The sequence below is a fragment of the Vulpes vulpes genome, chromosome 8 (genome assembly GCF_048418805.1).
Source record: "Vulpes vulpes isolate BD-2025 chromosome 8, VulVul3, whole genome shotgun sequence".
Taxonomy (NCBI): Eukaryota; Metazoa; Chordata; class Mammalia; order Carnivora; family Canidae; genus Vulpes; species Vulpes vulpes.
Genome location: NC_132787.1, coordinates 23,012,020 through 23,030,180, shown reverse-complemented (window position 1 = coordinate 23,030,180; position 18,161 = coordinate 23,012,020). Strand labels below are relative to the sequence as shown.

Genomic DNA, 18,161 nt, shown 5'->3' with positions numbered 1-18,161 from the left:
ATCAATATTTATTAAATTATTCTAATTACATTTCATCAAATAACTTATCACTGTCTAAAATATTTTTGTTAATTTCTCTTTTCCTTTGTTAATTATCTCTCTCTTTCCACTGGAATTTAGGGGTTCTGTCTTTCTGGTTAGTTGATATGGACTCAGAAGTTAGCATAGTGGTGGGCATATAAGAGGCACTTGATTACTATTTGTTGAATAAATTAATGAAACTTATCTGCCCCAGTGGTTTATTTATTTTTTTATTTTTTATTTTTGCCCCAGTGGTTTAAACTATAATCTCTATGTAAATAATCTAAGAAATCTAGTTCAGTCCTCTTTTCTAAACTGTTGCTTAGTATTTCTAGCTTTTCTTTACATACCTCCAGTTGGACAACCTGACGAGAGCTTTAATGAAACATGATAAAATCACCTGCTTTTCCAATTTTGCCCCCCTCCTGACTCTACCCATTACCCAGTCTCAACATCTTTCCTCATTCTTTTTGCCCACTGGAAAAATTCAACTAATCATAATTTTCCCACCTGTTTATTCTTTTCTTCTCTTTTTCTGTGGTCATTTAGTTTATATTCTAAATTATCTAGTTTAGATTCTCACTACTTACATAAGTTATTATAATAGGCTTCTAACTAAACTTCCTGGCCACAATTAATTTACTTCATTTGTAGAATCCTACTTAGTCTTCAAAGCTCATACCAAACACCTGTTGAATGAAATCAGTAGTTGATAAACTTTTTGTTTGTTTATTTGCTTCCTTACTTTGTATTTTATTGATCTTTGTGTGCCTAGGAGAGTGACCTATAAAGAGCAGGCAAAACAATGCCTAAGGAATCGTGTCTCTGGCTCATACTCACCTGTTCTTGTTGCTGTTTGGCCAGCTCCATTTGCTGGCGTTGTTTCTCGATCTGAGATGCAGCTAGTTTCTTCTGCTCATCGTGGGCAGCCAGTAGCTGCTCCCGCAGACTGGTCAGCTGATTGATCATACCCATGAGCTGCCTCTCCTTCTCAGCTAGGCTTTCAGGAGTCCCTGAAAATAACACAGCAATAAAACATACAAGAAAAGGGAAATGAAAAGACAGTGATTATCTAATGACAATGATTCCATTGCACAGAGAACTCTTCTAAATAGAAGGTTAACACACAAACATACACTTACTTTCTTTTAGATTTTTAACTCAATAGTGAAAAGTGATGGCTATTTCCCTTTTAAAAATATCAGAATGAACAAATATTTTGATTGTTTTTTTTGTATAACAAGTAATAATCTATAGTTTTTAATTTTACAAGTAAATAAAAAAATTCTTGGGTGAGCATCTACTATTTTAATATTCTATTCTGGGATCTGATGAAAATAAAAATAGGCCTAAAGCACAGCTCCTTGCCCTAAGTAGTTTTTTACCAAATTAAAGAGGCAAGACAAAAACACGAACATTTAATAACCATAATTATTAAGAGACCAAGTAATTATTATCAGTAATATGATTCTCCTTTTCTCAGAGAAGAAGCTTGAACAATTAGAACCAAGGAAGTCTACATTAAAAAGTGGGAGAAATCTATGGCCAATCAAACTTTACACAATTTTCTCATATGCCACTCACAGATTTTCTTCAAAAATAGGATATAACTAACAGGGAAAATATTCAAGACTGAGAATATAAATTCAGACTATCATGAAATAATGAAATACGATTGAAAAACTCAGAGATCACATTATAGCCGCCAAAGATTATAGTTAAATTCAAGACTTGGAAAAGAAACCACAGCAGTCACAATAAATAACGTGTTCAGGATAGTTAAAGTATGCTATGAATCTTCTTTGTCAGGTTAAAATACTTATTTGACACACCACAAATGTGAGCATTTCACTGAAACAAGAACAATATCACTTTTAATTGTTCTTTTAAAATTCACCAGATAGACAAGAACCCTATGGTAAAGTACTCGCAGCAGGAGAGAACACACTTTTTAATTACAATTTTCACTTTAATATAAGACACTAAGCACTATTTTAATAATGCATTTGCCACCTGTATATGTAATTAAATAGAAGAATCTGTTATAACTCAGTCAACCTTCCCCATCTCACTGTATTTCTAACAATTTGTGCTGAAAAACCATGTGCTTTTAGGAAGTAGCAGCAATAGTTAGTGGCTTATATTTTCCACAGGCCCATTTGGAATAGAAATAAAGTTTTTTATATAATTTAGATAGGCTAGAGAATAAATACCTAGAAGAAAAATTATGAGTGAATAGAAGTCAAGAATCATGCATTATACTCATTATGAATAGCCAGCATTATTCAGGACAGGTGTCCAATAAATTATTGCTAATAATTTATTATAGTTCAGATATTTGGATTCCATTGAGCAGAAAAACACCTATTCTAAAATAACAACAATATGATTATTACAATTAGAATTCTAATAGTAAATAATCTAAATATATACTGGGAAGTTTTTTTTTAATTTTTTTTTAAGATTTATTTATTTATCCTTGAGAGACACACACAGATAGAGAGAGAGACAGGCAGAGGAAGAAGCAGGCTCCACGGAGGGAGCCCAACATGGGACTTGATCCCGGGACCCCAGGATCACAACCTGGGCTGAAGGTGGCGCTAAACCACCCAGGGATCCCCTATACTAGGAAGTTTTTTAAAGAAAACATTCAAGTCATGGTATGATGTAAATCTTCACACATCATCAGTAGCCACTTTTCTAGAAATATATACTAGGAAAAGCAATACATATCAGGTCTTGTAATCCTCATTATCTTCAAGGAATAATTTCACTTATAAAAAAAATCTACCCCAGGGGCACTTGGTTGGTTCAGTCGAACTCTTGATTTTGGCTTAGGTCATGATCTCAGGTCATGAGATTGAGCCCTGTGTCAGGCTCTGTGCTGGGTGTGGAGCCTGCTTAAAATTCTTTCTCCCCTCTTCTTTCCTCTCTTATAAAAAAGTCTAGCCCTAGAAAATGTAAGAAATGAAGTATTAAAAAGTGTTTTAAATGAAATATTAAAAACAATCTTAATGTCAAATGGAAATCATCAAATAATTATGGAACATCCAGATTGTATTTTTCACCCATGAAAATATTATTTTTTAAGAATATTTAATGGTATGGGAACTTGTTAGTGATGTAAAGCTAGGTGGAAAAAACTGGGTAGAAATGAAACATCCATGAAAATGTTTGAAATGAAAAGGCAACCTACTGAATGTGAGTAAATTATATATTTGATAAAAAAGTTAATATCCAAAATAAATAAAGAACTCATATAACTCAAGAGCAAACAAAATAAAATAAAACAAATAAATAAAATCCAATTCAATTAAAAAATGAGGAGAGAATATAAATATTTTTCCAAAGAGGGCATAGAGAAGGCTAGGAAGTACCTGAAGGTAGATACTCAGCATCACTAATCATCAGGGAAATGCAACTGAAAACCACAATGAGATCTCACCTCATACTGGATAGAATGGCTATTACTAAAAAGAGAAGAAATAACAAGCATTGGCAAGGATGTGGGAAAAAAGGGGATTTTTGTGCACTGTTGGTGGGAATGTAAATTGGTGTAGCCATTATGGAAAATAGTATGAATGTTTCTCAAAAAATTAAAAATGAACTATCATATGATCCAGAAATGCCACTTCTGGGTATTTATTCAAAGAAAGCAAACACACTGACTCAAAAAGATACATGAACCCCCATGTTTATAGCAGCATTTTTTTACAGTAGCCATGATATAAAAACAACCTATGTCCATTGATAGATGAAGGGATAAAGACAATATAGTGCACACACACACACACAGGAATATTATTCAGTGATAAAAAGAATAAAATCTTGCCATTTGTGACAGGACAAATGGATCCTAAAAGCATTATACTAAGTGAAATAAGTCAAACAGAAAAAGACAAACACCACATGATTTCATTTATACAGTATCTTAAAAGAAAAAGAGAAACAAACAAAAATCAAATCTTATAAATTCAGAGAACAGATTAGTAGTTGTTGGAGGTAGGGGTAAGGGATGGGTGAAATAGGTGAAATGGATCAAAAGGTACAAACATCCAGGTATAAAATAAATAAGTCATGGGGATGTCATCTACAGCATGGTGACTATAGATAATAATGCTGTATTGCATATTGAAAAGTTGCTAAGAAAGTAAATCTTAAAAGTTCTCATCACAAGAAAAAAATTTTTGGAACTGTGTATAATGATAGATGTTAATCAGATTTATTGCAGTGATTATTTCACAATATACACAAAAACTGAATCATTATGTTTTATGTCCTAAACTAATATAGTACTGCATATCAGTTATACCTCAATTAAAAAAAAGAAAGAAAATATTGGTATAAATATCTCAATATATGCACATATCTATATTTATAGAATAAAAGATTGGAAGAAAACTTACCTATGTATTAATAGGGGCTATTTGTAGGTGAAGGGATTATAAGCCATTTTAATATTTTTATACTTTTTAAAAAAATTTTCTACAATTTTATTATTATTCACATAGAAAATATATATCATGTATAATATGTGGAAATATAACTTAAAAGTTTAAGGTGACATTATCCATTTATATAACTGGTGTGATATCAATGTATAAAGAAATATACTTGTTTGTTGGTAAGTATAAGCAAATACCATTTTGTCATTCAGTATATGAAAGATTAACAAAATCCTTTTCTCTCCCCTTATTCATATTTCATTGATTCTCAGATACACACTTTGTATATTTTAAACTCTCTGAGTCTTACAATGAATACTGTCTCAGAGTCAATGAAATATTAAGGTTTATGCCAACTCTGAGTTTGTCCTCCAGCCCTAGTCACTTACTTAGAGATGCAGAACCGGTATCTCTGAATGTAGATCTCAGTTTTAAAATTCAACATGTATATGGTGGGACTCTGCATTTTCCCCCATTTTTTAAACCATTATCAATCAACATTCTAAGTTAGAAACATTAACAACATCCTCAATTCTCTTCTCAACTACTTTCCTCCTGTATGGATTATATCAACAAATCATGATAATTTTTTTTTCTCAAAATAATTTTAGTTTTAATTTTAATTAGTCAAATGTATTTCCTCAATATTACTGTGTTCACATGAGTAAATAATCAGTAATTATAAAAGGGTATAGAGTGTAAGATCTCTGAATACTGTTCCTTCAGAGGTAACTACAATTATTTTTATTATTATGATACTCTTGTAAATGAAGATTCAAACATTTACCAGAATATTTCTGTACTAGTTTACCAGGGCTGCTGTAACAAAGTACCATAGTTTGGGTGGCTTAAAGAACAGAAATTTATGTTTATTGGCCAGAAGTCCAAAACTAAGGTCTCAGCAGGGTTTGTTCCTTCTGAGGGCTATGAGGAAAGAGCTACTCCAAACCTTTCTCCTTGGCTTGTAGATGGTCAGCTTCTTCCTATGTCTTCATGTCATCACTTTCTATACATGTCCAAATTTCCTCTTCTTATAAAGACAGTAGTCATATGGATTTAGGATCCACCCTAGTGGCCAAATTTTAACTTAATTACCTCTATTCAGATTTATCTCCCAAGTACAGTCACATTCTGAGGTACTAGAAGTTAGAATTTGAACATATGAATTTTTAGAGGGACACAATTCAACCCATAACAATTTCCTTTACACAAAAACCACCATAACATAAATACTGTTGTAGAGTAAGTAGGGAGAGTTCTTGTTTCTGGCTCCCCTCCCCATCTCTGTTGGGCCGGCGGGATCAAAGGGGATAGAGAAGCACCAACAAAATGGTGGTGGACCCTCTATCTTGTTACCCTTGCCTCGGAACTTTCCCACCACCAGCAGACCATCCAAGGACACATCATCAGGGGGAGACAGGACCTATACAGGAAATATGAACCTCACCCTACCCAAACCCCATATAAGGACATAAGCAGTTATTGCCCCATACCGATTCCACCAGTAATATGCCCTAATACCTATTACCCCATACAGACATAACCCCTTACGCCTCCCCCCTTTAAAAGCTCACATGTACTCCCTTTGGGCATGACTTCCCCGGCCCCATGACTTCTCCGACTTCACTCCCTTGTGGGGCTGCGGAACCTCATGGAGAACACGTCCATTAAAAGCCTGCCTCAAAAAAAAAAAAAAAGCCTGCCTCGACCAACTTTTACCTGGCCTCTCTGTTTCATTTCACTACCAACCGGATTAAACCTGATAATCTCCACTGACATTCTTCATCTTTTTCATGAGTTGTAGCAAACTTTTCTTTTCTCTTTTTAAGAGTCCTGAACTCATGACCCTAAGATCAAAACCTGAGCTGAGATCAAGAGTTGGTCACTCAACCAACTGAGCCATCCAAAAACACCTGTAGCCTTTAATAAAACTTTCTGTCACTATTTTTTTTTCTCTACAAGTCTATCCTCCAAATGGGTACCAAAATTATCTTCCTAAAAACCAAATTTAGTCATGTCATTCCTGTTTAAACATTGCCACTTGTTCCTCAATGTCTTTGGAATAAAATGTCAACTCATTCTTAAGAATGAATAAGGTCCTTCTAATTATGATCCAACCTTCTCACTTCTTTTGTGTATCCTAAATTCTAGCCACAATGATTTTTCTACCATCCCTCACAAAGGATACCACCCTTCACAAGTGTCTTACTTACCCTGGCTATTCCTTCCCTAAATATTCATTCTCCATGTTCCAGGTCGTATGTATTGTTCTTTAAGCTCTTATCTCAATTTTGATAATAGTTCCCTTCTTTTGGAACCCACACAGTGCACATCTTTATTATACTATTTAACCTTTAAACTATAAATTTTATTTTCACATTTGTTTCCTAAAGTCAGCAGAGATAGCTGTGACAGTCACAACTGTAAATTACCAACTTTTATACTCTCATTACCTACTAGTAGACCTGGTATATACCAAATTATTTAAAATTTTAATGAGTGAGTCACTTTCCTTTAAACCACTCTCAGGTTTAAGAATGCTGTATCGTCAAGAGAAATGGGGAGATATATTATCTTACATGAGTTACATAGAAGTTCTGGTTTGGGCTTAAGGGAGTTGAGTATGAGATCTATGAATATTGGAGAAACCAGTAAGGGTCACAAATATCCTAGACTTTAAGAATGTGTGTGTGTGTGTGTGTGTGTGTGTGTGTATGTGTATGTAAACAACATCATGGGAAAACCCAGAGGCCTCCCAAACAAAAAGAGTAGATACTATTTCTTCTCTTAGATTTAGATTTTTAAGAATCATACAAGTATACAACACTATGGGGAAACAACCATGGCCTAGTTCAATCAGATTCAGATAGCTAATGATATGAGTTCATGTTTGAGTGTGTCATTAGTAGTAATCTATTTTCATGTTTCAGTTCTTTGCACTTTTAAGTGTTTTAATCTATGCTAGTCCTCCTTCAATTCCCTTGGAATGAAGGATTACTGACATAAGAGGCAAACATATTCTATTTCAGTTCTTCCTACTGTTTAACAACTACAGGCATCATAACCATTTGAGTGATTGTTATAGTTCTATAGGTTCCACAGAAGTACAGGTCAGAACATTCCTTAATGTAATTAATGTGACACAAGTCATGAAGGAAGGGAACCAGCTTCAGTCATCTCCCTCTCAGTAAGAGACATCACCATCCATATATTGCTATATTCTTTTGTCTTCCATATCTAATTCATTGGGAATCCTTTCAACTCTAGAACATATAAATTAGCCCATTAATCTTTATTTCCTGTACAATCTCTTAATCCAAGCCATCATAAATCTCTTGCTTCATGACTACAATTATTTTCTAGCTATTTTACCTGCTTCTACTTCTACTAGAAGCCATTCTCCAAGCAAAAGTTCAGAGTGATCCATTTAGAAAGGTAAATCCGATGATGTCACACGCTTGTATAAAATCATTTCACAGCTTTACACTGTACATTGAATAAAATCCAAACTCCTTACCCTTACAAACCCCTTAATGATCTAGCCCTTACCTTCTTTGACATCATTTCTTCCATTTCTCTATTGTAAAAATGCTTCAGTCACATGGCCTTCTTTGAGTTCCTCCAATATCAATACATAATGTTCAAATGTGTTCAAGACCATTTTTTAAAGTTGCTCCCATATTAGGGTCTTTGTACTCCAATTGTTTCCCATGGGAAAGCCTTGTCCTAGATCCAGATTTCTTAATCTTGGCAGTGTTGATGTTTTGGACTAGAAAATTCCTTTTCTGGGGACTGTGTAGGATCTCTGGCTAGATGTCAGTAGCATTTCCTACCTAGCTATAAGAACCAAAAATGTCTCCAGACAATGACAAATTTCCCCCAGTAGAGAGCCACTTTAAATGATGGACTTTTCTCTTTCCTTTATTTTGCATATACCCACCTACTTCCTTCTATGTCCCTCACACTATCTTAGGTGTTGAAAATACTATAGTGTCTAATACAGACAAAAATGGTTATGTTTCAGAGAGCTTACATTTAAATGGAAAAGATAATAAACAAACTATCAGCTCCAACCAGAGAGTAATTTAAATGCCAACTCCTCAGGCCGCCTCCCCTGAACAATGAAATTGAGGAAGTCATCATATCACTTTTGGTCACATCATTTAATTTTTATTCTGTTCATAGTAGTTAACACCATATGTTGTATTTTATGAATATAGTTATTTATTTATTGACTCTTCCACAGAGTATAAGTTTTATGATAACAGGTTACCAGTTCGTTTTGTTCAATGTGGGATCCCAGCTCTACAGAGTAATGCCTAGCACTAAGTAGACATCCTATCACAACTTGTTGAATGAATAAAGTAAACTTCATAAGAACAGAGAGAAGTCCTTGATTGATAACGTACAATTCTACGCATAAGGGAAATCCTCATTGGGATTACTCAACTTAAAATAATAAGAAAAGAATCTGTGGAAGCTGTCATTTCCCCAGTATTGTTTTATTCCACTCAAATGAAATAGATATATGGTTTGAAATGAAATGATCAAAATCAAAGTAAATTGCTAGGAGTTCTAATCCAAATAAAGGAAATATAAGAGCAAACTCACTCAAGAAGAAGGGGAAAGGCCTAGAATTCTGACACTAAAAGTAAACTGGGTTTCTTCCTTCAAAAAAAATTTACCAGAAATTTAACTCTTTGTTTCAAAGCAATGGTTAATCTTTGCAGGGATTTTTTTCCTTAATAATTGGTGTTACTTAGACTATCAGCATTATAATTTGGATAGGACTTTACCTGGTTTAATTTATTTACTGGAACTATTGTTATTCTCAATTGGCATTTCAGTTGAATTATCTAAAAATCATTAGTTGTCCTGCCTTTAAAATTTCTGCCTAATGAAAGAGGCTCTACTCTAATGTAAGCTTTAAAAAGGCAGAAATCGGGATGCCTGGGTGGCTCAGTGGTTAAGCATCTGCTTTTGGCTCAGGGTGTGATCTTGGGAGTCCTGGGATCGAGTCCCACATCAGGCTCCCTGTATGGAGGCCTATTTCTCCCTCTGCCTGTCCCTCTGTCTCTGTCTCTGTCTCTCTCTCTCTTTCTCTCGGTGTCTCTCATGAATAAATAAATACTTTTTTTAAAAAATAAAAAGGCAGAAATCTCTCTCTTTGCTACCATTATATCTCCAGAACATAGCACATGGCAAGACAGATAGTAATATTTGTTGAATGAACTAAAATATAATAAATAAAAGCTAACTTAAGTGGTTCTACATTTACAACTAAAGTTTCTTTTAGTGGCGCTCTTATTGAACAAGAGAGAAAGGCAGACTCCCTCATCAAAAGTCTTAGTGGCATCATTCCAATTTATTAAAGGAGTATTTGTTAGGTTACACAAATTATAAACATCTATGAATTGGTCTTTTACATTACGAACAAATGTAATTAAACTTTGATAAAATTTAGCTACATACCCTTTACTGCTAGATAGATACCCCAAGAGGTTGGAATAAAAAAATTATATATATATATATATATATATTACATGATAGAATAAATTAATTGATATTCTATTATACACTGTCAATGCTATAAATGTTCTTATCTTATAGATTACTATATTGTTTTGGAAAAAAAACAGTGGTGTTTGGTTTTTTGCTTCAAGATCTTAAAAAGTGGCATTTAGCTTGGATTTAAATATATCTACTATAGGAAGCTTTCAGTTTTATTTTTTAATATTTTTTTAAGGAAGCTTTCAGTTTTAAAGGCAACTGACATAGAGTGAAATGGAACACTTGACAAGTAGCTATGGTCTCTACCATTATTATCCTATGGTGGATGCTTCACTTCTGTGATATCAGAAAGAAAATGTGTGCATTATCAATTTTGTAATGAAAGTCAGGGTTGTTCTTGTACATTTTTTTTTAGCTCTATGCTATTTCTTATTACAAATTTTTACCTTTTAATGGAGATAGTAATTTTATAAAGTTTTCCCAAGATTATTCCATCCACTTACTTGGATATTATACCCAAAACGTAAAAAAAAGAAAAAAAAGTGTTTTTTTTTCAAATTGCATCAAATTTGCCACATTTATAGACTTTAATGTAGTCAGTAATCTGCCTAAGACACGGCATTTTTAAAAACATTTTATTTATTTATTTATTCATGAGAGACACACACAGAGAGAGAGAGAGGCAGAGACACAGGCAGAGGGAGAAGCAGGCTCCATGCAGGGAGCCCAACAGGAGTCGATTCTGGGTCTACAGGATCACACCCTGGGCCGAAGGTGGCGCTAAACCGCCAAGCCACCTGGGCTGCCGGACATGGCATTTTTAAATTGTCATTCATTCGTCAAGAACAAACTGAGTCCCAAACTTTGGGCTAATGGTAAACCAGGTAGTATACAAGGGAAAGGTAAATATGTAAGTAGGCTAATAAGACAAAATTGTGTGTGTGTCCTAAGGGACAGATCAAAGCTTAGAATAGAACATCATGGCTGCATCTGAGGGCGTTTCATCCAGGGGTGTTGGATTTGGATATGTTTTCATGTTTTAAAGGATTTTAGAGATGGTCCATTCCAACTTTACTGAAGAGAGACTGCCAAGCATCATGCAAAGAGCACAAGCTTTGAAGACAGGCAGGATTAGCTTCACATCTTGACTCTGTCACAACTAAAGTATGTGGGTTTAGATAATTCATCTCTCTCCTCTCTCTCTCTCTACCTCTCTCTCTCCCTCTCTCTCCAATTCTTTCCATATAAACTGGAAATGAAATTACTCTGTCACAATAATTTTGTAAGGGAAATGTTTACAAGGTCCTGTACACAAATAGGCATGTAATCAATAGTAATCTGCAACAGTTTTTAAATGAGCAGATGAAGGGATCCCTGGGTGGCTCAGCAGTTTAGCGCCTGCCTTCAGCCAAGGGCCTGATCCTGGAGTCCTGGGATCGAGTCCGTGGAGCCTGCTTCTCCCTCTGCCTTTCTGTCTCTGTCTCTCTCTCTGTTGTATCTCTCATGAATAAATAAATAAAATCTTTAAAAAAATAAATGAGCAGATGAGGCAATAAACCAAAGGATAACTGATTTCTACAAGTTCTTGGAGGAATCACTGCAACAGGACATCAATTTTTTTTTTAACTATACCATGCTTCTCTAGTAAGAAAAATAATCCTTTAAAAGAGGAAAGGGTTTTAGGTTAATTTCATCAGCTAACAGTTTGGAGAGTGTAAGCTTTGGAGTTCATATCTATAAGAAAAAAATAATGTTTTAAAAATTATTTCAGGGGGATCCCTGGGTGGCTCAGGGGTTTGGCATCTGCCTTTGGCCCAGGGCGCGATCCTGGAATCCCAGGATCCAGTCCCGCATCAGGCTCCCGGCATGGAGCTTGCTTCTCCCTCTGCCTGTGTCTCTGTCTCTGTCTCTGTCTCTGTCTCTGTCTCTGTCTCTCTCTCTCTCTCTCTCTGTGTGTGTCTATCATGAATAAATAAATAAATAAATATTTTTAAAAATAAAAAGATAAAAAATTATTTCAATATTAGAATCTTTACATCTCTTGAACAAATGAATACTTATTAAATGAATGAGTATATTTTTAAATGTGAAAAAAATGTTGAAGAAAACCTATTTTTATTTTCAAAAACAGAACCCAGATTTAATATGTAAAAGTATCTATTTAAAACATGCATTACTGGGGAGCCTGGGTAGCTCAGTTTGGTTAAGTGACTTTTTTTTAAAAGATTTTATTTATTTATTCATGAAAGACACACAGAGAGAGACAGAGACATAGGCAGAGGGAGAAGCAGACTCCTTGTGGGGAGCCCAATGCAGGACTTGATCCCAGGACTCTGGGATGATGACCTGAGCCAAAGGCAGATGCTCAACCACTGAGCCACCCAGGTGCCCCAGGTTAAGTGTTTTGACTTAAGTCATGATCTCATAGGTCATGGGATAAGCCCTGCATGGGGCTCTGCTCAGAGGGGAATCAGCTGGAAGATTCTCTCCCTCTGCCTCTCTCCCTACACTCACTCTATCTCTCCCTCAAATAAATAAATCTTTAAAAATTTTTAAAAATAAAAAATAAAACATGCATTATTAAGTACCTTCTTCAAAAGGTATATGAAACTTCTTAATTTGTGAACTGGATCATCAATTCAGAAATCAATGAGATCCAGTGTCTGGCCATTCTCTTTTCATCACTTGCTGTGTTTATACACTGGCATAAGGCCTCTGGCATTCTGGGACAGAGCAAATTACCAATGTGCAGAAAACATAAAGTCACTTTTTTGCTTTTACAGACCTTGCCAAACATTTAAAAACTTATATGCTGTGCATCAGTAGTCTTTCTCTGGTTCTCATAAAGTAGTTTTTACAAAAAGTGAAAACATTACTCATAAGCAACTACAAAGAATATAAAACAAGCTTAGTAGATTAAAAACATTAAACATTTACTTTATGTAGAAGTAAATGACTATATGTTATGTACCTTCCTCACAGCTGACTCTTGCATTGAACAAATTTCAGACGTAATGTTCCCTCAAAAAAATAATCAACAATCCCACCCCTTTATTAAAATGTCCAGATATATTTTTAGGTTAATGTACAAATGAAATAAGTTATAAAGTTATTATCAGCAAAGCATGTGATCCTCAAATAGTTTTTTTTTTTTTATTTTAAAAGAAAGGATTTGAAACTACTTTCAAAGTGATACAAACCCTTATATATCTAAACTGGGATTTTAGTTTCCATGTTCTAAATTTTAAAACACTGAGGATCTCTTACTAGATTTATTACCTGGATCTGATTCTTATTCCATGCCTGCTTGTTTAAAAATTGTCTAACATTATTTAAACAGAATTATCTCTTTCAAGCCACACACTGAATCCACATGTCTCTTTTATTTCAAAATGTTATGTCACCTAACAGAAGATCTACTTTAACCCACATGTTGAATCTAAATAGCATGTCTTTATCATGAGTTCTAAGAGGCCAAAATATTACTGAATGGGTTATTTCCTTGAACCTATTACTGGCATTCTAGAGCTGTTTGGTGTTTGCCTTTCTGTTCCATCTTCTAGAAAGAACAAAATTATAGCTCTCAAAAGAGCCATTTTTTTTATTATACCAACCGCAGCTGGCATTTTTCTTAATACCAGATACAATACTTTGCTGGCCTAAATCACTGCATTCTGAGCAGGGTTAGAAAGGGTCTATGAGGGATACCAATGAGAAAGAAACCAGGCTTTAAAGAATTCTTTATACAAGGGAGGTGGAGAAACTGATTTGGGCTTATCTGTGTGACCTAGCCAGAAAACCTTTCAAACGATGTCCTGCTTTTCTAATTTTTTTTTTAAGATTTTATTTATTTATTCAGAAGAGACACAGAGAGAGGCAGAGACATAGGCAGAAGGAGAAGCAGGCTTCCTACTGGGAGTCTGATGTGGGACTCAATCCCAGGACCCTGGGATCACGACCTGAGCCAAAGGCAGATGCTTAACCACTGAGCCACCCAGGTGCCCCCCTGCTTTTTCTAACTTCACCAAGATAGAATTATTTGCAAGAATTCTGCATGCAGATTTTTTTGTTACAATTCTACCAAAAATTTCAAGTCCATTAAATACAAATTCTGCAACGACTGTTTTGAAAAACAAAAGATATGTTTAGATTAGTCAGAGCTGCCATGGATCTCCAGATACTGTCCTCAGGTGAAGTGCCAATGTGATGACCTTCAGTGTAATGGAATTTCATGCTAGCTAAAGCAACGTGTGACACTCCCAGTTGCCAACAGGAGTTCAGGCACTGCTTTGTCCCCTTCTCAGTAACTATGAGGCTCCAAGAGGTATTTCTTCACCTTTCACACAACTGTTACTCAGTGCTTCTGCTAAAGATAACAACAAAAGACTCTGTAAACTGAACGGTTGCACTAGATGTTGACTGGAGAAGAAGAAAGAAAGAATTTCTTCAGGCAGTTAATCAGTTTATACACCTATACTGATTGTTGGCTAAGCTTTTTAGTCAAATGGTTTCGTTCTGCAAAGCTGGATCTAGTGTCCTTTTTGTATGTTTTTTAGAGGATTGTTTTGAATGTAACTTTAAAAACTAATTATTTCATATTTCCAAAGTACCAGACCATAAAATGGTATCAATTCTAACAGGCAAAATAATCTAACACGAAAAATAATTTTATGCTCTTAGAAGTGGGTGACCTTTACTAACCCATGTTGTTTCTTGAAAAATGAGATTGATTTTAAGTGAGTATGACAACTATTTATCGATAGCTAAAATATCCAAACCAAATGCTATTTATTTCTATTTTTAAGTTTATCATTTTCACTTTTTAAACAGTAATAGCAAGAAACACATCTCTGAACTTTGCCAAGCTGTAATCTTAACCTTTGTCCAAATGCCCTGAAAGTAATTCACATGCAGCAACCTGAAGCTGGCACTTAGGAACTGATCTCTGCCCTCATTTGGCTATAGTTTTAGAGATTCAAGAATGGATGCCATGTGTGCCTGTGTGCATGAGCGCCCCCCCCCCCCCCCATTGGCCTACAGGTTTCCTAGGACTAATTAAAAGTTAAATGAAAACTGAGCAGTGTAAACAGAAAAGTTTCAATTGACAAGACTTGGTAAATACTGTAAAGGCTATAAATGTGTTAACATATGCAAAGAGTATATTAAATATATTATTCCAAATTATCATTGATAAATCATCTAATAGTTGAATAAGTTCATATTTCCAGATTAAAAAATCTCTCATTCTTCCCTATCTCAACCCCAAACAGTGTGCATATACATAAGACTTAGACCTTTATTTGCTTCATTAAAAAAAAAAAAAACCTGCCAAACAGCTAAGCCATTGTTCTCACATAACTTCTTCTGAGGTGGCATGAAAACCACATTCCTGAGCATGGCATAATCATAGTGTCTGACCCCCCAAGAACCATTAAGTCAAATTCATTTACCCCCAGAGGGCTACACACTATTGTATCCTTTCCACTTTCTAGCCACCTATGAACAATGGAGAGTAATTGCAACTGTCACGGGCAGTCAGTAGAAAAAGTAAGCCAGAGATATTTTCCCAGTTTTCTGCCAAACCTATCCAAGCACCTAATAACCATGCCCCCAACAGAAGAAAGACCCACAGTTGCTTTTAAAATGCATCAGAAAACAGCTTTTTGAACAGTACCAGAGGACAATAACCAAACTTATGCTCTGAATGTGAAGCTTAAAAAACTCAAAATTAAAGACGGAAACTTCTTTTGACTGTACTACAGCTTCCTGAACTAACCCCACAGGCAAGCCTGAAAGGAGAGTGGAGCTGCTTTCCTCCAAGCTTATCATCACTGCTGTTGCTGCTTTTAAGTTGGACTTGTAAAGAAAACAAGGGAGGAAAAATGTCTGTCCTCCAATGGAATGAGATCACAAGGCTTGGAACAGGCAGTCTTCTCTGCTCTACTCTCAGTTATCACCTAGGTCAGAGAAGAATAAAGAACCTTGGAGAACACATCCTATATCTCGGGTACAAATGGGTTAAAATCCAACACAATAATATAAATGATCTGTTGCCTCGGAAAATAACATTCTCCGTTCTCTTTCAACTTGGCCTTCAAGCTCTTTAAGGCATATTAATTATTATCTGTTTGAATTTGACTCCATTAAAGATTTTGGTTACTGAATGTATTGATTAGCACCCATTCATTCTCCCAGCACCAAATCATACTTAATCATAACCTGGATATATGTAACCTTCAAAGAGAATGGATAAAAAAGTGAAATAGTCCAGCATTTTCTGGAAGTTTCCAAATGCTGAGATGCTAGTGTCCTGCCTTTTGGCAGAATGCTCAAATGCAGTAGAGCCATAAGAAAGACAATTGCCTTTTTCATTGGGAGAACACGTGCACATACATACATATGCAAAAAAGTTATTTATACACATATTTATACATGTATATTAATATAAATCTGCTGATATTTTAAATATATATTCAGCTTCTACCAAAAAATATAGAGTGATACATAACTAAATATTTTAATATGATGAATAAGTATTTTTTCTCAAAATTAATCCTTTAGAACTCAGAATCAAGTGTGCTATTGTCAACAAACAGAAAGCCATAGATTGCCTACTATGCTCTAAGAAAATACACTTTAAAATTAACTGAAATGACCACTTAATTCTATTTTTGTATGAGAAATTAAGCCCTCTCCCACTGTTAATAGTAAAAGTTTATTGAGATATGAATATTCAGTATCATGAAGTCCATATAGACTTTTTCTCTTAGTTGTATGTAATGTCTGATTCAAATAGAACCAAACCAAAAATGTTGCTCTTGTTAGTACAATACAACCTTTTATTAAGCTTTCTCCATTTATCATTTCTGGTTTTATATCTAGGGTATGTACATTCACACTTCTAATACGTAGAATGTATAAAATCATCTTGTACTAAGCAGTTTGTAATCCTGATATAGATATATCCCTACTTACAAGGTAAATCATTTATTTATTTTTTTAATCATGAAAACCACAGCCTTTTGAAGATATGGTGGGGTTATTCTGTTTAAATAACATTCCATTTATCTAATAAGGCACCAACAAAGAGAAAATAAGAATCCCGATACATCCACTTTCAAACTAGGAAGAAAAACAACAAAAACAGAGAATGCATGAGGCAGAGGTGGTTCGGGAGAGAAGTACTTTATCACAGTTAATATTTCAACATATAAACTTCATTTTCATACATTTTGGATCAAAAAAATTGCAAATATATTACCTTTTATTTCACCAAAGTTCCCTGATCCCATTGCAAGAAGTTTGTCTTTCCAGTCCTTTGAGAGTAGCTTTTCAATACTGGGGGTTTCTAAGTAAAGAAAAAAAAATGTAAGCAAATCAACATGACTATCTTTACAATGAAGCTCATTAAAAGTCTATCTGCTAAAAATAAGGGCATCCCTATCCGGGCCCCAGTTCATAATGACTTCATCAACAAACTGATAACAGGGGGGAAAAAAAGAATGTGTTTTATCACCTGCTGTTTCAAAATCATTAGCTTTTTCCTCTTGCGGAACAAAGCCGTACTAATTCTTTATGACAATGGGTACATATAAACCTGCAGTTCATTGTTTTTCAATTTGGTGAACAAATTCCTGCTATAATAGATGCTTGTCAATTTCAGGGTGTTAGTCTGCAGTCAAAAAATAATTATGTTGATAAAATGCAGAGCAAAAAAAAAAAAGGCAAAGAATTAGCTCTTAAATCTGCTACATGTAATTATATCCCTCTGTGTGTTTACAATTACATCCACTTTATAATATGTGTTTAACATCGTATGGTGGTAAGCACACTGTGGAAAGATTTGCCAGTACCGTGAACATTAAAAAAAAAAAAAGTTGGTATAAAAGAAGCTTTACAAAGATTACAAAATCTAGAAAAGTGAGTAATGCCTATAATGGAAACCTATTATTTGCTTATTTCGGATTTGTCTCACATTCTTTTAAAAAGACCAGTATTGAGACAGGGCACATATATTTGAAAGAGCAAGGTTATGCTTTAGTCTGATATTTGTTTCTATATATCACATGGTTTTTGACCTCTTCTTTTGTGTTGAATTTTAATGTATAAGTAAACATAAATGCTAATAAAACTCCCAAACATTAAACTCGATTCCAAACAATGTAATTGTATATTCTTGTCAGC

The 18,161-nt window shown here is 34.6% G+C and overlaps 1 protein-coding gene across 48 annotated transcripts in view; it reads right to left on the bottom strand.

Moving 5' to 3' along the window:
* SOX5 (SRY-box transcription factor 5) overlaps window positions 1-18,161 on the bottom strand; it is a 995,306-nt gene that overhangs the window by 202,808 nt on the left and 774,337 nt on the right. For all 48 annotated transcript variants that reach the window (XM_072765770.1, XM_072765744.1, XM_072765748.1 and 45 more), the window contains 2 exons: window positions 17,239-17,325; window positions 862-1,034 (listed from right to left, as the gene is read on the bottom strand). In XM_072765770.1, coding sequence (XP_072621871.1) covers window positions 862-1,034; window positions 17,239-17,325 — 260 coding nt within the window. The remainder of the gene's footprint in view (window positions 1-861; window positions 1,035-17,238; window positions 17,326-18,161) is intronic.